This window comes from Antechinus flavipes, chromosome 5, assembly GCF_016432865.1.
Source record: "Antechinus flavipes isolate AdamAnt ecotype Samford, QLD, Australia chromosome 5, AdamAnt_v2, whole genome shotgun sequence".
In the NCBI taxonomy this organism is placed as follows: domain Eukaryota; kingdom Metazoa; phylum Chordata; class Mammalia; order Dasyuromorphia; family Dasyuridae; genus Antechinus; species Antechinus flavipes.
In genome coordinates, this window is record NC_067402.1 from 154,703,737 (window position 1) to 154,727,132 (window position 23,396).

The following is a 23,396-nucleotide window of genomic DNA, read 5'->3' on the forward strand; positions in this document are numbered from 1 at the left end:
GTCATATTACATTTCACCTGTAAAATTTCTTTTCCATCTTTCTCTTTTCAGTCTCTACCCTTAACTAGATCTCAAGTATCACTTGCACAGACAGTTACTAATAGTTTTCCAATAGGTCTTCTTACACAAATCTTTCTTTGACCACCAACTTCCCTTCTTCCCAAAGCCATTCTTCTTACCTTTCCAGAATAATCTTACACATAGTCATAATTGTGCTACTTCTTGTTAAAAACAATTCTTTTTACTTCCTATTACTTTCAATGTCCAGGTACACATACAATTCAAAAAACAAAGTACACTACATTTGAACAGATAATGCCCATTGAAGAGAATAATAAGTATTTTCCTTAAAAATAACCTTTTCAAAAAAAAATTTAATTATGGAAGAGCAGCGGGATGTGATGAAATGCAAATGTGGAATATTATTTAAAATCTGTAAAGGAAGGCAATCAAAAGAGAAGATAGGACTGGATTGCATTTGAGCAATTATGCAGTGCTACGCTACTTAATACTGTAAAACCTGAACAATGATGATTTGCCATTAATGATAGTTTACATTTACATAGCATTTTAAAGTTCTAAAAAACTTTTTAATATATTACATCATTTTATCTTCAGAACAACCCAGTGAAGTGCTATTATTACTCCTATTTAAGAGGGCAGGAAACAAAGGATGACAATATTAAGTGTCTTGCCCAAATCACAAAAGTAATAAATATCTGAAATAAGGTTTATCAGGTCTTCCTGCCTCTAATTCTAGAGCTTCATCCACTATAGCAGAATGCCTGAAATATAATTACAGAAATAATGTGAGATAATAAGAAATAATAATAGCCAAAAAAAATACCTAAGTCAATATGAGATTCCATGAAAAAGGAACATTATTTAGGGAGACAATAGTCAATCTGGCCAAAATTTGTGAAAAAATCAGTTTTTTAGGAAGATTACTGATGGGTGAGAAAGTTAACTGTAGAATTATATATCAGAAGTATCTTAAAATTTTAAAATTATAGTGGACTTTGTGAACCAAACTGCTGAACATTCAATCTAGTTTAAGCTGTATTGGAGCAAGTGTTTATTTAGTCTTTACTTGAAGACCTCCGGTAAATAGAAGCTCCTTCCTAAAACAGCCCGTTTTATTTCTTGATAGATCTATGATTAGGAAATTTGTTTTCCTTATATCTAGTCAAAATCGGATTCTTTACAACTCATGCTAATAACTTGATCTATGGAGGGAAAAAAAAATAAGCCCATTCCCTCTTGCACATGTATGATAATTGAATCTTTATCTATTTATCAAGCCCCCAAACTTGAAGACTGTTGTTATGTTCCCTCTAAGTATTCTTTCACTGAAAGTCTATGCTTTCAACTAATTGTGTCAACTGGTTTATTATTAAAAGGGACTGAGTAGCCAGGATTCATAAACTACTTTTTAAGAGTATCTGTTCACAGAGTATGCTGAACTCAAGGTAATTACTCTTCCTGGGGAACCTAACCTGTCAGTTCAACTTGGCATCAACTCTCTCACTCTCATTCTTTTTCTGTGTAAATGTGGGAGTGCATGTATATACATACACACATGCACACATATATTCAAGTTGGTGTTAACTTGAAAAATGTCAAATAACTTTCTGTGTGTGTAACTGATGATTTCAAAAAGAAAAACTTAAATGTTGAATTTTAAACTTTAGTTTAATAAATGTGGACTTGAATAACTGGTTGATATAATTTTAAAAATCAAAATAAATAAAAATAAAAATAAATACTTCTTTTTAATTGTACCTGAATTATCCAGATTTTTTTTCCCAATTTGAATACAGGGACAAATCCCAATTAACTGACACTTGTGTCACCTTCCTTTACACTTTGAATGTGTAGATGTCTCTAAATGGAATTTGTGTGTTTCAGTTAAAAATTAACTACATGCACAAAAACTCTGTGTAAACAATTAAATAAACAACAATAACAACAACAAATAATCTACTTACTATTTTTTCTTTCACTGTTTCCACTTGATCTGGTTTTACTAATGGTGTTGTCTGTAGTACATCATCTCTTTTTTGAATTTTCTCCTCGTCTTTGGGTAGACTCTGGGGAATTCCAGGTGCTGTCTTGGTCTCTGCTTGTTTTTCTACATGTACTTCTTTAGGAGGTTCCTGGTCCAAGGATTTTTCTTTATCAGCTGGCACCTCAGGTTTCATTATTTCTTGCGACTCTCCCTTTGGGGGCTTTTCTCCCAAATCATCAGAGTCTATAATCTTGTCTTTCATTTTACTTTCCTCATGCTTTTCATCTGTGCTTATCAGTGGGGGCTTCTTTTCAAGTGAAGGTATTTCCTTTACTTTTTCATCTTCTTTTTGTGCTTCTTGTTCTTTCTTTTTTTCTATTACTTGGGCAGGCATTGGGGATATTGTGGGGGATATTTCTTCTGTCACAGGAGGCTGAGGTACAGCTGATGGTTTTTGTACAATCTCTGAAGAAATAGGTGGGATTGAAGGTGGCACTTTGCCCATGTCCCCAAGTTGTCCTGATATTGCTCTCTGCGTCTGGCAATTTAAGCATAGCCATTCTTGAACCTAAGAAAGAAAAAAAGAATACAGCATTGAATGGATTGAGCATATAAAATTATAACTTAATAAAGCCATAAATAAAAAATATAAAACTTGGAAAGATAGGCCAGACTGTAGATAAAGAACTTTAAATGTTACATAGAGGAATTAGTATTTATTCTAGAAGCAGTAGGGTACTACTGGAGTTTTTGAGCAAGTATCCAGAGCAGAAATAAAAACAAAGTTTTCCTGACTCCAAGTCCAGCACACTCTTCCTCCCTCCCTCCCTCTTCTTCCCTCCCTCCCTCCCTCTTCCTCCCTCTCTCCTTCCCTCTCTCCTTTCCTCCCTCCTTCCCTCTCTCCCTCTCTCTCTCTCTCTCTAAAATACTGAGTATCTTCAAGCCACAGGTATATTGAAGTCAACTCCAACTGAAAAGCAGTGTTAGATTTTCAATACAAACCTCTACACCTTGGAAATGACAAAACACTTCATATCAGGTTTTGATTTATTATTTTCTTGATTTCTTAGATTTGGAAAAGGGATATAGATTAATGTAGATTAAACTTACAGGGGTCTCCTATATATATATATAACTACTACCACCACAAAAAGCCAATTGTTAAATATTTACCAGTATATTACTACCTCAAGTTCACTATAATGAATGCTATAAGAAGTAATCACATTTGAATGAGGATATTTTTGGTGAACTCAGATAATGGAATATCCATTCAGTTAATGGAATATCTCTATCAGGAAAGTATTTTAAAATGAATTATCCCAAAACTTGTATGTTCACTTCAAGATAAATAGTCTTATCTATAACAATAAATACAACATAAACATAAGCCATTTAATTCAAATTTTTTAAAAAACCTCCAATTTGTGGGACTATGCTATGAAAAATACAAATTTAATGCCCTACAACAAATATTGAGTATTATTATAAGCAAGGCATCATGTGCCAAAATGTAGGAATAAAAGCAAAATGAAAAGCTATCTCTGGTATTAAAAAGATACCTATTTTAAAAAATGTAATTGTCCTCAGGAAGTTTATAATATAATCATAATGAAGGCAGATGAAAAACAAACAAAAAAACCAAAATACTACACAATTTAGAATATTTTAAAGTGGATGGCAGAGGTCAAAATGATACCACTAAGTCCTAGAAGAAGGAATCACCACTTTTGGAGGAAAGAGGAGAATGAGAGATTTGATGGAATTTTACTGAGCTTTGAAAGAGAAATATTTTATTTTTCTAGTTGAAAAGAAATATTGTGAAAGATAGAAATATACAGTAGTCTATTCTACTCATAATTTGAAAAAGGGCAGGATGAAATTAGACCAAAAAAGTGTATTTTTTAGTTTGTTATAGCATTTATTATAGAAAGGATGGAAGGAAACAAGTAATTAGTAAATGCCTAGTACATGCCATGAACTGGGTAAGTGTTTTAAAAATATTATCTCATTTAATCAAGCTATGGGAAATATGTGTTATTATCTGTCTTGAAGTTGAGGACACTGAGGCAAACAGAGGTAAAGTGAGTGTCCAGAGTCCCATAGAGAATAAGTACCTGAGGTAGCATGTGAACAATGGTCTTCCTAACTGTAAGCCTAATAATGTTTTATTCACTGTGCCTCCCAGCTGTTTCTAGGAAGGGAAAGAATTTGAAGGGGGTTTTGTTGTTGTTGTTTTTGTTGTTTTTCTTTTTTTGTATCCCTAGAGTCTTATTAGTAAAATATAATTTGTACCTTTCTTTGTTACCCCAGAGCTGAACATAGTGCCTATAAAAAAGTAAAATCATTATAAATGCTTGCTACCTAAACAGAGTCAGGTTATAAAGAGTCTTGAATGCTAGGCTGAGTTAGTAGTTTTTTCAGTAGATTGCAGTAGATAAACCTATAACACTAAGTGAATAAAATATAATATATATCAGCAGTTGGAAGGAAAAAGCACCGGAAAGTTAAGAAAAGACATTATGTCGGATGAAGAACTTTTGTGGGAACTAACATGAAGGGATTATAGATTCCAAGGTACAAAAGTAATAAGGGAGAATATTCACAGATGGTAGAAAGTCTCTGCAAAGTCAATAAATTTTTAAGGAGTCACTAATAGCTTTGGAGCAGAGTCCTGATGGAATCATCTCTATGTATTAAGGAATATGGCTTTGGCAGTTAAATGAAGGGAGGACTAGAGTATAGCTAGGAAATTTTTTTCACTATTCTTCCATCATGATAAAGGAAACTTCCACAAGTGGCTGTAGTGTCAAATGCTACTATTAGAGCATTACTGTCTCTGGGTTTTCTGTATGTTTGGTTATTCAATTTTTTCCTGATTAATTCAGGTTATTCCTTACATATTTACCATAAGACAAATGACCATGCCAAGTTAGTTTAAATAAGCTGCACCTGATAACTATACTTGCCATTATTCCTTTTTGTCAAGGTATGCCTTAGTTGATTAGATTTTTATTTAAAGACCAGGACTGGACTATACTAATAATTTCCTATACAGATTAGTTTCTTTTCCAAGGGAGTTTAAAGAAATCACAAATTCTAATCTATTTCTTTTAATTTCTTATAATGAATTATTTGGGGATTGTGCTAAAGAATTGGTAATATAAAAATAAGGCTCTGCCCTGAAAGAGTATACTAATAATGCATGGGGGGTGGGGAATTGCAGAAGTGGGGCAACCAGTACACAAGAGGCAGAATGGTTTTGTGAACAAATGTTCATTTTGGAATTAGAATATCTATGTTTGACTCTTTGCTCTGTAATTTATACTTGTGTGACCTTAGGCAGGTGACCTCAGTCCATCACTTCTTTAGGCCTCAGTTTGCTCAACTATGGAATGAAGAGGTTGGATCAGATCATTTATAATCCTTCCAATTATAAATCTATAAGCCTACAACCCTAGATAAATAAAATATAAAGCATATCAGCAATTGAAGGAAAAAACAGCTGGAAAGTTAAGGAAAATCCATCACATAGGAAGAACTCAAATGGTAACATGAAGAGGACTAGGAATTCCAAGATGCAGAAGTAATAAGGGAGAATGTTCATAGATGGCAGAAAGTCATTGCAAAGGCATAGGTGCAGGAAATGGACAGTCATACAGAGAAACATAGGTAGACAAGTTTTATTAGAACATAGAGTAGATATGGGAAAGTGCCAGAGAAACTGGAGATATTATGAAGCAAAAAAGTTTAGGTAGGGCAGTGCTATAGTCAGACCTGTGCATTACGAGCATCAACATATTAGCTGTGTGAAGGATGAACTGGAAACATGAACTCCTTGAAGAAGATCAGTTAACATGCTCTATTGCTAGAGTCCAATCTATGCAACATGGTAATTTATGGGTAATGGCGTAGAAGGGAGAAAATTCTGGGATGACTGGGAGGCTGGCATGATTATGCCTTGACTGAAATATGGAAATTTGGGGAAAGGATGAGATAAGGGAAAAAGATAGCTAGTTCTGGATAAGTTGAGTTGGAGGACATCAAGATGGAAATGAACAGAAGACAAATGTTGATATGGGACATCAAACAGTTGAAGTTTGAATATGAAAATTTACAACTCATTTGTATGTAAATGATAATTGAATGTATTCAAAATAATGAGGTTTTCGAAAGAAATAGTCCTAAGAAAGAAGGGAATATGGCCAAAAACGGTGCTCTGATATGGGAACTGGAAGAGAGACAAAAAGGATGATGATTTAGAAAAGGAGACCAAATATCAGATAGATAATAGGTAGCACTACAGCATAAATTCTTGAAAAATCCAGAGGGAAGAGACTATACAGAAAGGCAAGTGTGGGGATATAACTAATAGTGGTAAACACTGCTGAGGAGTCAAGATAGATTAGAACTGAGAAGAAATCATTAGGTTTAGTAATTGAGAAATGATTGGTGAATTTGAAAATTTAGAAAGAGTTTTTTTCAGTCTAGGGATGGAGATCAATAAGTCATATCACAAGGTGCTGAAGAGTGGTGAAAAAAAGCAAAATAGAATCTAAATGACTTTTTTTGGGGTAATCTGGCTGCAAAAAAGAAAGAAGTTTTATAGAGTAGTAGATGAGTTGGATGGCATGGGGAAGGAAGATTTGATTTCTTTTGTTGTTGTTGTTGTTGTTGTTTAAGGATGGTTAGATCTGGACATTTTTGTAGACAATAGGGGAAAAGTCCATAAATCTAATTCTCCACTCTATTTAGTCTTTGGGAAACTTCAAAAAAGTTGCTTAGTTTTTTTTTTTCAATTTTATTTTGCCATTAATCAACAAGAAGAATTAATATTTGCTGCTTTAAATGGTGTTTAGTTAGGATTGATTATCAGTCTCACTCAGGAATTCTCAAGACTAAAGTATTGTTTCTAAAGTGCAAGTACTGTGGATTCATTTGTACTTTTTGTCTGTGTCAATATTCCAAGCAGCTGTTATTCCTAATTTTCTGTACAGGAAGCTTTAATTTGAAGTGGTTGTGTGAGTGTGTGTTTGTGTGCATGTATAGCCAAAGGGAAGAAAGTCATTCAATTCTATATGTCAAATAACAAAAGCCTCACTCTTGATAGTGAACATTCCCCACTGGGTCATATTCAATAACACATATAAAAAAATCAATCCTCTTAATTTGTCTAGTGGTTTCAGTAACCATTTCTTGGCCTTGCCACTGCGTGTACTATTTTCATTGAAAGGTTGGATTCTTGGGAAACATTTCAAGAACATATTTTGGCCTAAAATTTTAAGAAACCTGTCTTTTTTCATAATAATCAATTTTCTATCATTTGGAATAACTGATCCACTAGAAAATGTCAGATTTTACTTAGTATTTGGTAAAATATTATGAATCATCTTACTCTCATACTAATCAAAACACATTTCAATAGTACAGTATTTTGCTTGAATAAACCCTTCTATTTAAAGGGAAATTATTAAGGGAGCCTCATAGGATAGTAATAATTTTACATGAGTGTACACTCATCACCTTAATGTTTTAATAGGACTTTGAAAACTGCACTCCCCAGAGTTCAGGCAAATAACATGTTACACTTTGTCAGTGTGAAAATAAACTTAGTAAGTCTACAAACAATTCCTATACAGAATATATTTGTCTATATTAACAGATAAGTCAAATATTTGAAGCTCTACTTTAACAAAAGGGAAAAATATCTATCCTGATAATTTCTATTACTAATCTAATACTAATAATTACTAATTACTATTACATTATTACTGATTTTAAATGGAAATCGAATGTAGCATTTTAAAGTAGTCTCAATGATTTCCTACGTGCCTCTGGAATGCTTTGTATCTTGAATGAGGACATTTTTATGGTGATATAAGCCTGGCACCTTTTCCTTCCTACTTGATAACATATTACCAAACCTGCCTTTTTTTTTTTTTTTAAAGGGGCTACTGTCTTGTTCATTGTTGAAAATTTGTTTGCAAAACCTTTTTTTTCTTCCTATTCTGCTACACCAAATGGAATTGGGGTATCATCCTATTGAGTGGAACATGATAGCCGAAAAAGCTAAGGCCAATTTGGCATGCATAAAGAAATATGGATTCCAACAATAATGAGGTTGTTGTACTGCTTTACTATTTCTTGACGACATCTTTTGTCTCAATATACTCTTATTCCAGAAGCTAGCTATATATTTTGAATTTTTGAGGAATTATATCAAGACTAAAACATGTTCTCAGAGTAACTTAATTACCAAGCAGCATATTAACCAGTAATTAAATGTCTTTTTAAGCACTGTTTATTATATGGTCTATAATGTACTATTCTCCATTGAAAAAAATACTTTTCCTTTACATATAAATATGTATAATATTTTATTATACATATATTTAGATGAAAGAAATTTATTAGAACACATTAAAGCTGAACAAAAAGCACAAAATATTTTATTGGATCATTCAAAAGCAATTACATATGCACAAATCTAGAGAATCATGTGAATGAAATGAAATATTTCTAAGATATAACCTAGCAGACTACAGAAGATTATTTTGCCTAAAAGACATTCAAATGCCAAAGTGACTCACTATTAAGTTGGGAAACATGATTTTTCTTTCTTTTATTTTTTTATTAAAGCTTTTTATTTACAAAGCATATGCATTGGTAATTTTTCCAACATTGACCCTTGCATGACCTTTTGTTGTAAATTTTCCCCTTCTCCCTACCTTCTCCGCCATCTGGCAGGTAGTCCAATACATGTTAAATATGTTGAAATACATGGAAATAGATCCAATATGTGTATACACATTTATACAGTTATCTGGTTGTACAAGAACAATCAGACCAAGAAGGAAGAAAAAGAAAAACTGAGAAAAAACAAAAAGAAATGCAAGCAAATAACAACAGAAAAAATGAGAATGCTATGTTGTGTTCCTCGCTGTATTCCCATGGTTCTCTCTCTGGGTATAGATGGCTCTCTTCATCACTGCACGAGTGGAACTGGTTTGAATCATTTCAATGTTGAAGAGAGCCATGTCCTTCAGAATTGATTGTCATATAGTCTTCTTGTTGCTGTGTATAATGATCTCCTGGTTCTGCTCATTTCACTTTATATCAGTTCCTGTAAGTCTTTCCAGGCCTCTCTGAAATCATCCTGCTGGTTGATTCTTACAGAACAATAGTATTCCATAGCATTCATATACTATAACTTATTCAGCCATTCTCCAATTGATGGGCATCCACTCAGGGAAATATGATTTTCCTAACAATTATGATAGTATTCATTTTTTAAATCCAAATGGCATTTTGAAGTTTTTCAAGCAATTTGTATATAAATAATTTATATAAACCTTATAACAACTCAGTGAGATAGATAGGAAGATAATATATATATCAATATCCTTTCATTGATGATGAAAATGAGTAGCTAAGTAGTTAATTGGTTACTCAAGGTTATAGAGGGAAAAAGACAGATGTAAAACTAAAACTCTAGTCAAGTAAGTTATAAGTAAATTATATCTCAGGAATTTCAGCATTCCATATAATATATTAAAATCTGCTGAAATCTATCTTCCAAGACTTAACCCACTAAGTAGAGAAGAACTCATCATTAGTTGTCTGACTCTTCAGTAGTGATTTTTTTTTTTTTTTACATCCTCATGAGAGAACTCATATAACAAAAATAAATACAAGTATCCTTAGTTCCAAAAAGCCTAATTATGTTTCTTCAGTGGTGGTAACAGAATTACAGAAGAATTAAGAAGTACTAAGAATCACCTAGATTTTGACCTTTCTACATACTTTAATTTGACTATTATAAGGTATGGTGTCTGTCCAATGTCTTCCAAATACATCAGGAAAACCTGAGTCACATTAGTATTGACAGTATTGAAGTTGAACTAAATGAAGGGTTGAAGTCACAAACAGATATTATCCATAAAGGTAGGAAAGTGATTGGTCAAGCTTTTTTTTTTTTAATTATACCCCAATATCATGAAGAAACATCATTCCATATTGTATCACTGACAAGTAATTGGAAAAAAGGTCACTCTCAAAATAATTATAGCTTACATACACATTTTCTGAGAACTAATAAAACTAGGCCATCTAGGTGACACACCAGATACAGCATTGAGCTCAGAATCAGGAAGACTTATCTTGATGAGTTAAACCCAGCCTCGGACACTTAGCTGTGTGACCCTGGAGAAGTCTCTTAACTCTTTTTGTCTTGGTTTCCTCATTTGTGAAATGAGATGAAGAAAGAAATGGCAAACCACTCCAGTATCTTTGCCAAAAAACAAAAAAACAAAAAAACAAAAAAAAAAACCAACAACAACAACAAATATGGAGTCACAAAAAGTCAGACATGACTGAAAAAATCATTGAACATTAAGAACACGATAAAACACATGAACTTAGGGGCTTAAATTCTGATACTTAGTGATAAACAGTGAAAATGTAAGAAAATGTTATTAATGGGGTGAAAGAGCTATGAAAATATGTTTAAAAAAAAAAAAAGAAATGAGAAGCCAAGAACATAGAGACTAATAAATATCCTCATATTCTAAACACATGTTTAAAGAAAGAAATTTGTAGGTACCAAAATGGTGAATATCAATTAATACTGCCAAAAAAAAAAAAGAAAGAAAGAAAGAAAGAAAAGAAAATTACAACATACATTGAAAATACTCATCACTGATTATAGAAATAAACTGTGTAAGTCAGACTATCAATTTAGAAGGCAAAAAACAGACTTTTAATGATGAGAAAAAGTTATATACTCCTGAAAGGATTCAAAATAGAACTATTCAAGCTAATAACAAGAAATAAGATATGGACACCCAAACATATCAATAATTTTATTCTAACTTAATATAAATCTATTCACAAAAAGACTATAAAGTGCTGTAGTCAGCAAATGTTGGTTAAGCAATTGAACAGAGATGAAAATCAACTGCAATGTCAGTTTACACTATACACTTACTTGTAAAATCTTATGAAGATGATAGATGATTATAAGCACTATTATCTCATAAGATAGGGAAAAACAATTGAGAATAATAGTAATTTAAAGAAAGTTTTACAAGAGATCCACTAATCAAAGATATTCTAGCAGCATTGAAGCAAAATTGGAGAAGGACAACAAACAGGAGAAAATGGAAAAAATTACTCTGTCAATCTGGCATTAAAAAAAACAAAAATGGGAAAAACAACTACCTTTGATGTAGCTTATTTAACTTATTTAGATTTATATTGATCCAATTTTAGGAATGGTGAGGAAAAGCAAATTATTTGAAAGCAAGAAAGATATCAATGTTATACAATAAAATTTCAGACATTATTAGCAAAAAAAGTATTAAAAATTAACAACTGGTGACAGTTATTTCCTAAAAATGTCTATTTCCTAAAAATACAAAAATTTTGAGTTTGGAATCAATACTTCTATTAAAGTTTTCCTAATTTAGGATATTAATAGGTGACAAGCAGGCTTTTCCTAGTTATATTCAAAAAATGGGATGCTGTTTTTATGATAATATAATTGACTTAAAGATATTGAAAATATAATACCCAATTGTGACTATTGTTTACTTGTTACATTTTGTTGAACCATGAAGGCTCTTTTCCAATAATATAATCCATGCTACATATCACATATCTCACTCAGATATCAAAATCATCCAATATTCCTTGAAAGATATACTCATAGAAATAACCATGATAAATTATTTATCATAACCACCAGATAAAGTAATAAAAAAGGCAATAAATATATGATTGCTCAAGGTTTTTATGGCAGTGATAGAGAAAATTCAACACAGAGCCTATGGTAAAAATGGTTTTCTCAATGGATAAGTGAGATTCTCCAGATGTGTGCTTATGGATATCATTCCTCTGTTTCAGCCAAGTTCTTCAATATTGTATTGCTTTAAGAGATAAGAGATGTTTTACTGCCCAGATGATGACATGTATTTGGAAGAACAACCTAAAAAGCTCACCTACAGGAGGCATATCTAGGAAAGATAATATAGATGGACAATAATTTGAGGACAGAGGAGGAGGAGGCTGAATAAGTTTAGTAAACTGCAAAGCTTTTCCAATGATCCCAAACCTCCCATGATAAAAATGCTCATATTTCCCTTGCATTCAATATTGTAAGATCTTAAACCTAAGACATAACACCACATTATAGATAGTTAATAATTATAATTTAAGTTATTTTTATTATATTGTGCAATACATTTTTTAAAAATATCAATTTGTTATATAGATTTTTTAAGTGTGTTTGGACTCTTAGGTTGCTTCCAATTTTCTTTCAATCTAAGTTGTTTTTCCAAAATAACTGAGTCAGACACAAGATGTTTTAACATGATATATTTGTTTCGCTAGAGACACCTTAGATCAGAAAAACAGGAGACTTCTTTTGACTTAGGGAAATCATATAGGCAAACTGGTACTTTTCCATATGAGTGATGCTACAATATGAAAATGAATAGAAACATTAACATTCCAGCAATATCCTAGTGTTGATAACATTCAATGTACTGATCAAAATAAGGTCAAAATGGATACATGATTTGGACATAAAGGATGATATTATAAGCAAATTAGGAGAACAAGGGATAATTTATCTATCAGACCTTTGGAGAGACTTTGGAGTTTGGGGACTATGATCAAAGAAGAACTAGAGAATATTTAGAAAGGCAAAATGGACAACTTTGATTACATTAAATTTAAAAGTTTTGCATAAAGAAAATCAAACAAAACAAGATTAAAAGGAAGTACAAAGCTGGGAAAATTTTTACAATCTTTATATATTTTAGAAATGACACCTTTGTCAGAAATAAAGAACTGTGTCAAATTTATAATAGAAATCATTTACCTAAAAAAAATAACAACAAAGTTCATATGGAAAAACAAAAGGTCAAAAATTTCAAGGGAACTAATGAAAAAAAAATCAAATGAAGGTGGCCTAGCTGTACCAGATCTAAAATTATATTATAAAGCAGCATTACCAAAACTATTTGGTATTGGCTAAGAAATAGACTAATTAATCAGTGGAATAGGTTAGGTTCGAAGGATAAAACAGTCAATAACTTTAATCTAGTGTTTGACAAATCACAAAGACCCCAGATTTTGGGATAAGAACTCATTGTTTTACAAAAACTGTTGGGAAAATTGGAAATAAGTATGTCAGACACTAGGCATTGACCCACACTTAACATCGTATATAACAAGATAAGGTCAAAATGGGTTCATGACCTAGGCATAAAGAATGAGATTATAAATAACTTAGAAGAACATATGATAGTTTACCTCTCAGACCTGTGGAAGAGGAAGGAATTTATGACCAAAGAAGAACTAGAGATCATTATTGATCACAAAATAGAAAATTTTGATTATATCAAATTGAAAAGTTTTTGTACAAACAAATCTAACGCAGACAAGATTAGAAGGGAAGCAATAAACTGGGAAAACATTTTTACAATGAAAGCTTCTGATAAAGGCCTCATTTCCAAAATATGTAGAGAATTGACTCTAATTTATAAGAAATCAAACCATTCTCCAATTGATAAATGGTCAAAGGATATGAACAGACAATTCTCAGATGAAGAAATTGAAACTATTTCTAGCGATATGAAAAGATGCTCCAAGTCATTATTAATCAGAGAAATGCAAATTAAGACAACTCTGAGATACCACTACACACCTGTCAGACTGGCTAGAATGAGAGGGAAAGATAATGTGGAATGTTGGAGGGGATGTGGGAAAACTGGGACACTGATACATTGTTGGTGGAACTGTGAATACATCCAGACATTCTGGAGAGCAATTTGGAACTATGCTCAAAAAGTTACCAACTATGCATGCCCTTTGACCCAGCAGTGTTTCTACTGGGCTTATACCCCAAAGAGATCTGCTCAAGCTTCTTCACTATACAGAGAAAAGGCCAGACTGATCTGGGAATCAAATAAAACTGAGCATTCCTTAAACTTAGCATAAGGGAAATTTTTTGCAGCATTTGGCTTTGTGATATTGCCACACTATACCCAGAACTTCCCCTGCTATGCCAGATATCCAAGTCAGACTGATATATATCAATTTCCAAGTCTGATAATCAACCCAGAGTAAAGATGATCTGATAAAATAATTATGCAATTACATGTCCCCCCTTCCTTTTGTGATTTTTGTCTTTAAAACTCCTACTGCCTATGCTCACTCTGAAGTCAATTCTAACTTATTATTCCCATGTATATATGTTTGCTTAGTTAGGTGTAAATAAAGCCATAGATACAATCTTTATTTATTTATTTTTGGTCATTCTTAGACTGAACTTTGGGAGGAAACGGTTGACAATAAAACTATAAAATAGGCTTATAAATCAAACATATACTGATGATAAATTATAATTTCACAAGTCCTACATTCAATTATCCCATATGAGGGCAAAACCTATAGTTTAAAAAGAATTGCATAGGGCAAAATATTCTACGTTATTTTATTTTCAAAAAAGTATGTATTTTTATTGTGAAAATAAAATAGTGTATTTGTATAAAATAACAATACAGGATTAGGAGTCTATTCTATAGATTGCACTATTAATTCAAGAATTACTTCCAAAGGAGTATTTATGACATTATTTATTTGAATAATATCCTAAGATATTAATTATACCCTAAAAAAGCATAATTTGGTAACACATTTTAAAATGACTTTTTTTTTTAAATTCCTTTCTTTTCCTTTTCTTTTTTTTTATTTTGTTGCAATCTTAATTTAAAAAAAAGTTCTTGCCATCAAAATTCTTTGCCCTGTCAAATAGTTCAATGGAAAGTGACATGATTGTCAATGGAAGTGACTTTTAAAAAGTAATTATCATTAGCTTTGCTGATATTACCTAGTAGTATAAAATGTTTCCTTCTCACTTGCTTTCTAAACTTTATGTGTTTTGTCTATTCCATTAGAATGAAAACTCTTTGAGAATTTTTGTATCCTAGTACTTAGAACAATGCTTTGCAAACAGTAAACACTTACTAAATGTTTTATTCATTCATTATTCATTTATTCATCCATGCAATGTAACATGTTATCCATGAGCTTGCAAAAGATGAGCTTACATCAAAACACTTTCATTTGAGGACAAAAAATTATCTTATCTATCTTTATATTAGTAACCAATTAAATATAAATAAGTAACTAGAATTATAACTTGTCCTGGGACCATTTCTATTCGAATTGTGCTGAAGAAGATGAAAATTAAATTATGAGTGATATATGTGTGTATGTGTGTGTAATGCTTTTTAAAATTTTACTTTAATACTTTTAATTAACTTTTTAAAATTTTAAAATAGTACTTTAATTGGAAATGGACCAAGCAGCAATGCTAGAAACCTTACTAAAATACTTTAGGCATCTGAATAAAACATTTGATTTGAACAATTATGATCTACTAACCTTTATGTTAGTTATGTACTCAGAGCAAACATGTAACAAGAAAGAAAATGAAAGGAAAATAAATAAAATAAGATATAGAAAATCGAGGGAGGTTTTATGTGTGAAATGAATGCTAATGCTAAAACTGGACTGAGAAACTGCTCTTACTTGCAGCAAGTTATTCCAGTAACCCAAGCAAGAAGACTGACTTGAACATTATTGATTTAATGCTATGTATAGACTCAAGCTAAAAAGTAAATGCAAGTCTCTCTTAACTCTGCATTCTCTGAATTCTCTTACCAATCTGACCACTTCTCAGTTTCCTGTCAGTTTTGTTCTTCCTTTATCTTTTCAATATGGAAAAGCTACAAGATCTTTCTCTAACTTCTTTTATTCTCTTTCATTATATTCTTTCATGGTGATGGCATTTACTTTCATGTCTTCAATTAGCATATCCATGATGCTAATCGATTCCCAAAATTGTTCCCAAAATCTATTAATCCCTACCTTTCACTGGACCAAGTTTTTTTTCTATAAATTTCCACATAGATATACAGTCAACACTTCTAAAGGAACACAATAATTATATTAAGAATAAGCATTTATATAATGTACACATTGCTCTTTTTGTGTTAAATTATTTTATCTTCACAATCCTTTAAAGTGGGTACTATTATTAAACTAATTTTACAAATGAGGAAATTGAGGTTAGGAAAAGTTGGTGCTCTCCTAAATCACACCATCTGGTTGTAGACACCACATCATTTGCTACATTAACCATATCATCCAATATCTGAAATACTTATCTACATGTCTGTCAAAATCTTTTTGATCTTTCATCAGAAGTCCAATTGAAGTGTCCCTTCTTTCATAATTTAAAAACAACAACAACAACAAATTCTCCAAAGTGATTGGTTCCTCCTCAGAGACTTTGTTTGAATATTTCACATGGATATTTAATTTGTTCTGTCATATTCTGCTCTATGTAATATTTACATGTTAAATCCATTTTCCATAATGCTCCATTACACTAGAAGTTTCTTATGGGCAAGAAATGTATCATTTAGTTCATCTTTATATCTCCATGGTTCAGCAGAGCACATTGTACATACTAATTGTATAATTATATCTATTGATAATTGCTTACACAGGAAATCAAGAAAACCTCAACATTTTTGTTCATGTAATGAATAGTCTTTCTGAGGACATTTTTAACTAATCAACCAAGTCCTTATTGAGTACATATTATTTCCAGAAGTTAAGACATACAGGTATCATTACATTGTGCCCTGAGAACACACATTCCCATTTGCTACTGTATTTTTCCAAATGGAGGCAATCCCATAAATTTGAAAAGAAAACTTGCATTAACAAATTATGGATATTTGTTTTTAATTTTTCTGCTTATATATGCATTATTATTAAATAAATTTCATGTATATTATCTTGGATATAAACAAACATGTCTATCTAGATACATATACATGACATTTAACATTTTTGATAAGCTATCTTTCAAAAATGAGCAATATTATAGTTTCAGCTCTTTAAAAAATTTTTTTTCTGGGTATTTCTTCTAGCTTGGCTGAATTGAGGACAAGCCCTTGAGCTGAATCCTAACCCAATACAAAATGCTTATTTTACATTCTATCATTTGCCTTGGGTGTGTTCTTGACAAGGGATGTTATATATTCAGCAAGTCTTTAAATAATATAACCTCTTTATAAATAAAAAAACAGTTACATTAAAAACTTATAATCATGTTCTTGCCTTTGTCCCCAAACTATAATCTAGATTTATGACTGATTTATGACTGTTTTAATTCCATGCACCATACTGCCCAGAGAGCAAAGATACTGGAGTGGTTTGGCATTTTCTTCTTACCTGAATTAAGGGCAAGTAAGTTAAATGATTTTGATCAAAATTACAGAGCTAGTAAGTGTATGTGGCTAGATCTGAATTAGGTCTTTCTGACTCCAATCTCATCAACCTAAACACTAAGTGACCTAGCTGCCTCCTAGGCAAACAGAGGCTAAGTGATTTGACTTAGCACAAAATTACAATCCAATTCAGGTATCTAGACTCTAGTGCTGGAAGACTATCCAATGCATTTACCTATCTGCCCCATGAAATGTTTTAACGAAATAGAATAAAATCCCCAAGTCCAGGGCAACTAGATCTAGAAGGAAATCCTGCTGCCTAAAGAAACTCATGATATAACTGTTTATTTAAATTCACATTACCCACTTTTTACTTACATTCACCATTATTCATTCTCAGAGCACTTTTGTTACCCAGGGGATAAATCTTCAAATGTTATTTTGTACCTAAGTACCTATATCATAATATTTGAGATATTAGCAAAAGTATACATGAAATGCTCATATAAATATTTTTTAAAAAATCCTGAATTTTAAAATGTTACATTTTAATTTCAACAATTTATAGCCTTCTATTTAATTATTAATACATTGTATGTGGCTTTAATTTTGATGTTTTAATACAATAACTTTTTTTTTTTCAGATTTAACATTGTCTATCTGACTTTTGGTACTTTTTTCAGACAATTTCCCTGAACTTATTTCCCAAAGTGTCAAATATAGCTAGGCAGTAAATAGATAGCCACTGTAATATATCATTGAAATTTCCCTAATTATCCTCTTGGGGCTCAGTAAATACACAGTGAAAAGAAGTGAATTCCCCCATCTCATCAATCATCTTGCTGTGAAACAAGGAAAATGTGAATGAGCTAAAATGTTCCTTTTTGCTATAGTAACCAATTGACCTGGAAAGAGAGAAAAAGAGAAATTGGATTTATAAATAATTTGACTTGGGGAAAGAAGTTGAAATTTGTTTTTGAATAAATTTTAGCTTCTTTACCAACTGCACTAATAGCTCTAACTGTGGCTTTTAAAAATCCACTTCTCCCCCTTTCCCGCTTCCCCCCATGATATGGAAAAAATTCCATTAAAGAGAAAGAAAACTAAAAATTTCACAAGAAATACATATTATTTTATAGAGCTTTTTATTTAAAAAAGTGATATAGGGGCAGCTAGGTTGTGCAGTAGATAGAGAACCAGTCTTGAAGTCAGGAAGACTTGAGTTCAAATCTAACCTCAGATACTTAACACTTCCTCACTGTGTGACCCTGGGCAAGTCACTTAACCTCAATTGCCTAAGCCAAAAAACAAATAAATAAATAAATGTGATATGATTTCTACTATATTCTTTCCATAAAAAAGAAGACATAGCCAAAGTTGCATTTTCTTAATAACATTTTAATAGGTATCTTCAATGTGTCATACATTCTCTATTAGGTAATTTGTGAAAAGTTTACATCAATGGGAATAGACTCAGGACCTTAAAGTTTCAATGACTAATAGAACATGGAAAAATAGGAAAGAAAATATTATCCCTATGAAATGTTTTTAATGTACCTAGATAATCTTTCTTTCTTTCTTTTGATTTTTAAAGTAATGTATACAGTAATATGGTGGATAATACTATTTATGAGACTTCTAGGAGCCAAGATGACAGAGTAAGCAACAAATCACTTTAACTCTTCCATATTCACCTTCAAACAACCAAACAATAGCACCTCCAAACAAATCCCAGAAAAGCAAAACATCAAAAAGATGGGATGAAACAATATTTTAGTCGAAGAAACTTAGATCAGCAAGAAAAGTCTGTCTCGCTCAGGTAAAGAGGGGACACAGTCTAGTATAGGAAGCGTCCCAGCAAGCCAGTAGCAAGCCCCACCTCAACAAACAAGTAAGAGATCCTGAGCCCAATGTGGTGGAGCAGGCAAAAATCAACACCAAGAATTCCCCCCCCCAAAAAAAAATACTTTAGCATAGCCAGGAGAACTGATATAATTCAACTCCAAGAACCATCACATACATCAAGGAGGCCCCAAGAAAACAGGCATCCTCCAGTGGCCAAACTTCCAAGTGCATCATAACATCCACAGGTGAAAAGGCATCCTTTAGTGACCAGAACATGATGTGCTTCAGTGTAGTCTTGGGTAAATGCAGAAACACCTCACTGACTATAGGACACATCAGAAACTATCACTAGGATCCCAGCCCAGCATCACGTCAGCTGTCAAACCCAGACAGCCTTCAGCAGCACAAGTCACCTGTCCACCCCAACCTCTCAGCTCAGCACCTAATATGAGGGTCCCCAGTGACCTCAGAACGGTGCAGCGATAGGTAAACAGTCAGGTTCCACAAGCCACTGGCACACGAAACTTATGACAGTGTCCCTTCCACACTGAGAGCAGAGCTGAATTTTTTTTTTTTAAGGAAATCATGAAAGAAAGAAAAAAGTAAAACCAAAAAAAGACTCTTTTTTGGTGTAGAAAATTATTAGGGTAACAGCGAAAAGGATTTGAACTCAGAACAGGATAACAATAACCCTAAAGACAATTGGAAAGTGGTTTTAAGCCCAGAAAAAACTGACTGAAGAATTCAAAAAGGAGCTTAAAAATCATAAAAGAGGGGGTAGAAGAAAAATTGGGAAAAGAAATGAGAATGAAGCAAAAGAATTATGAAAAAAGTCAACATCTCAGAAAACTACTGAAAAAGTAGAATTAGTAAATGAAAAAAGGAGATGCAAAAATCTACTGAAGAAAGCAACTCATTAAAGAGTTTTTGGTCAAATTGGTCAATTGGGGGGAAAAAGTAAAAAAGCTAATTGGGGGGAAAAAACCTTAAAATTTAGTTACGCATAAGTGAAAACAAATTATTATGATTTTTAATCAAATTCAAAAGATGGGGGGAAAAAAAGATCGAAATGAAAAAAAATTCATTGGAAAACAAACTGACCTGGAAAATAAATACAAGAGAGACAACATTAGAATTATTGGACTATCTGAAAGGTACCACCAAAAGTAAGATTTGGACAACATCTTTGAAGAAATAATCAAGGAAACCTACCCTGATATCTTGGAAGCAAAGGACAAAAACAGGCATTAAAAGAATTCACTGATCACCTTAGGAAAAAGATCCCCAAATAAAAACTATGAGGAAACATGATAGCCAGATTTCAGAACTATTAGGTCAAGGGAAAGTGGCCAGAAAAAAATAATTGAAATATAGAGGAGCCCCAATTAAGATTCCATGGACTTAGCAGCTGCAACATTAAAAAAATTGGAGGATATAGCACCTGATATGAGGGTCCCCGGTGACCTCAGAACGGTGCAGTGATAGGTAAACAGTCAGGCTCCACAAGCCACTGGCACACGAAACTTATGACAGTGTCCCTTCCACACTGAGAGCAGAGCTGATTTTTTTTTTTTTAAGGAAATCATGGAAGAAGAAAAAAAGCAAAACCAAAAAAAGACTCTTTTTTGGTGTAGAAAATTATTAGGGTAACAGCGAAAAGGATTTGAACTCAGAACAGGATAACAATAACCCTAAAGACAATTGGGAAGTGGTTTTAAGCCCAGAAAAAACTGACTGAAGAATTCAAAAAGGAGCTTAAAAATCATAAAAGAGGGGGTAGAAGAAAAATTGGGAAAAGAAATGAGAATGAAGCAAAAGAAGTGTGAAAAAAGTCAACATCTCAGAAAACTACTGAAAAAGTAGAATTAGTAAATGAAAAAAGGAGATGCAAAAATCTACTGAAGAAAGCAACTCATTAAAGAGTTTTTGGTCAAATTGGTCAATTGGGGGGAAAAAGTAAAAAAGCTAATTGGGGGAAAAAACCTTAAAATTTAGTTATGCATAAATGAAAACAAATTATTATGATTTTTAATCAAATTCAAAAGATGGGGGAAAAAAAGATCGAAATGAAAAAAAATTCATTGGAAAACAAACTGACCTGGAAAATAAATACAAGAGAGACAACATTAGAATTATTGGACTATCTGAAAGGTACCACCAAAAGTAAGATTTGGACAACATCTTTGAAGAAATAATCAAGGAAACCTACCCTGATATCTTGGAAGCAAAGGACAAAAACAGGCATTAAAAGAATTCACTGATCACCTTAGGAAAAAGATCCCCAAATAAAAACTATGAGGAAACATGATAGCCAGATTTCAGAACTATTAGGTCAAGGGAAAGTGGCCAGAAAAAAAACAATTGAAATATAGAGGAGCCCCAATTAAGATTCCATGGACTTAGCAGCTGCAACATTAAAAAATTGGAGGATATAGAACATGATATTCCTGAAAGCAAAGAAACTAAGACTACAACCAAGAACCATCTACCTGGCAAAATGAAGCATGATACTGCAAGGGGAAAATAATCATTCAATGAAATAGAAAGACTTCAAGCTTTCATTAGGAGAAAATCAGAATTGAACAAAAAATTTGATTTCCAATATCAGAACCCAAGAGAAGTCTAAAATGGTTTTAAAAAAGGAATAGAAAACATAAGGGATTTAGTGAGCTAAATTACACCCCTACATGGTTAGATGATAGTTGCAATTTTTAAAAATTGTAAACTAATAATACAGCTAGAACACATTTACATAGATATAGGGTACAAGTATAAGGTGGATTTGAGATAATGACATAAAAATAATTAAGAGATGAGAAAGAGGAATATACTGGGTACAGAAGGAAAAAAGAAATAGAAGGGGGTAAATTATTTCACATGAAAGAACCAAGGAGAGGAAGATGTGAGATTGGACAATGGGCATCAGATGAACCTTACTTTCATATTGCCTCAAAGAGGGAATAATAAATATGATCAATTGAATAAAGAAATATATATTATTGGACAGGAAAGTACAAAGGGAGAAGATTAAGTAAAGATGGGTTTGGGGTGGAAATTATGAACTGACAGAAGAGAGGGCAGATGAGGGGAGATAGTAGACAGAAACAAAACACTGTTGAGGAGGGAATGGATGAAAAGAGAGAGAAAAAACAGGCAGAAAAATAGTTTGGAGGAGAACACATAATTCGGAATCATAATTGTAAAAGTGAATAGGATATAATCTCTCATAAAAAACAAATAGATAGCAGAGTAGATCAAAACCAGAATTCTAAAATAAGGTGATTATAAGAAACACACAGAGAAAGTAAAGGTAAGGGGCTGGAGCAGAATCTATTATGCTTCAGCTAAAATTTAAAAAAAATAATAATGCAGGGGTAACAAACTTGATTTTAGACAAAGTAAAAGCAAAAATCTATCTATTTAAGAGACATAAGGAAGAAAACTAAAGGTACCCGTCAATGAAGCAATTAATATTAAACATATGTGCAGTATATGGGTATAGCATCCACATTTTTAAAGATGAAATTAAATGAGTTATAGTTCATGAATAAACAAGAGACAGAGAGCTTTGAAAAATGTAAAATAAGTAATTATTGTTACATTAAGTTAAAAAGCAGATGCACAAACAACCAATGCAGCCAAGATTAGAAGGAAAGCAGAAATCTGGCAAACAATCTTTATGTAGAGAACTGAGTCAAATTTAAAAGAATAAAAGCCATTTCCCATTGACTAAAGATCAAACAATATGAACAGGCAGTTTTCAGATAAAGAAATCAAAGCTATCTACAGGCATGTAAAGTGTTCTAAATCACTTATGATTGCAGAAAACAAATTTTAAAAACTCTGAGGGATCACCTCACACATGTCAGATTGGCTAGTATGATGAAAAAGAAAAAAAGACAAAGAATAAATATTTGGAGAGGTTGTGGGAAAATTAGGGTACTATTACAGTCTTGGTAGAGCTCTAAATTGATCCAATCATTCTGGAGAACAATTTAGAACTATGTCCAAAGGGCAACCAAACTATCTTTGATTCAGCAATACCTCCACTAGATCTGTATTGCAAAAAGATCATAAAAAAGGGGAAATGAGCTACATGTAAAAAAAACTATTTATGGCAGCTTTTTCTGTGATGGCAAAATATTAGAAACTGAGGTAATACCTATCAATTAGGGAAGAGCTAAACAAGCTTTAGTATATGAATATAATGGAATACTATTTTATAGTAAGAA

The 23,396-nt window shown here is 32.2% G+C and overlaps 1 protein-coding gene across 5 annotated transcripts in view; it reads right to left on the bottom strand.

Moving 5' to 3' along the window:
* Window positions 1-23,396, bottom strand: part of PCLO (piccolo presynaptic cytomatrix protein) — a 538,245-nt gene that overhangs the window by 301,996 nt on the left and 212,853 nt on the right. For all 5 annotated transcript variants that reach the window (XM_052001569.1, XM_052001566.1, XM_052001567.1 and 2 more), the window contains exon 4: window positions 1,989-2,576. In XM_052001569.1, coding sequence (XP_051857529.1) covers window positions 1,989-2,576 — 588 coding nt within the window. The remainder of the gene's footprint in view (window positions 1-1,988; window positions 2,577-23,396) is intronic.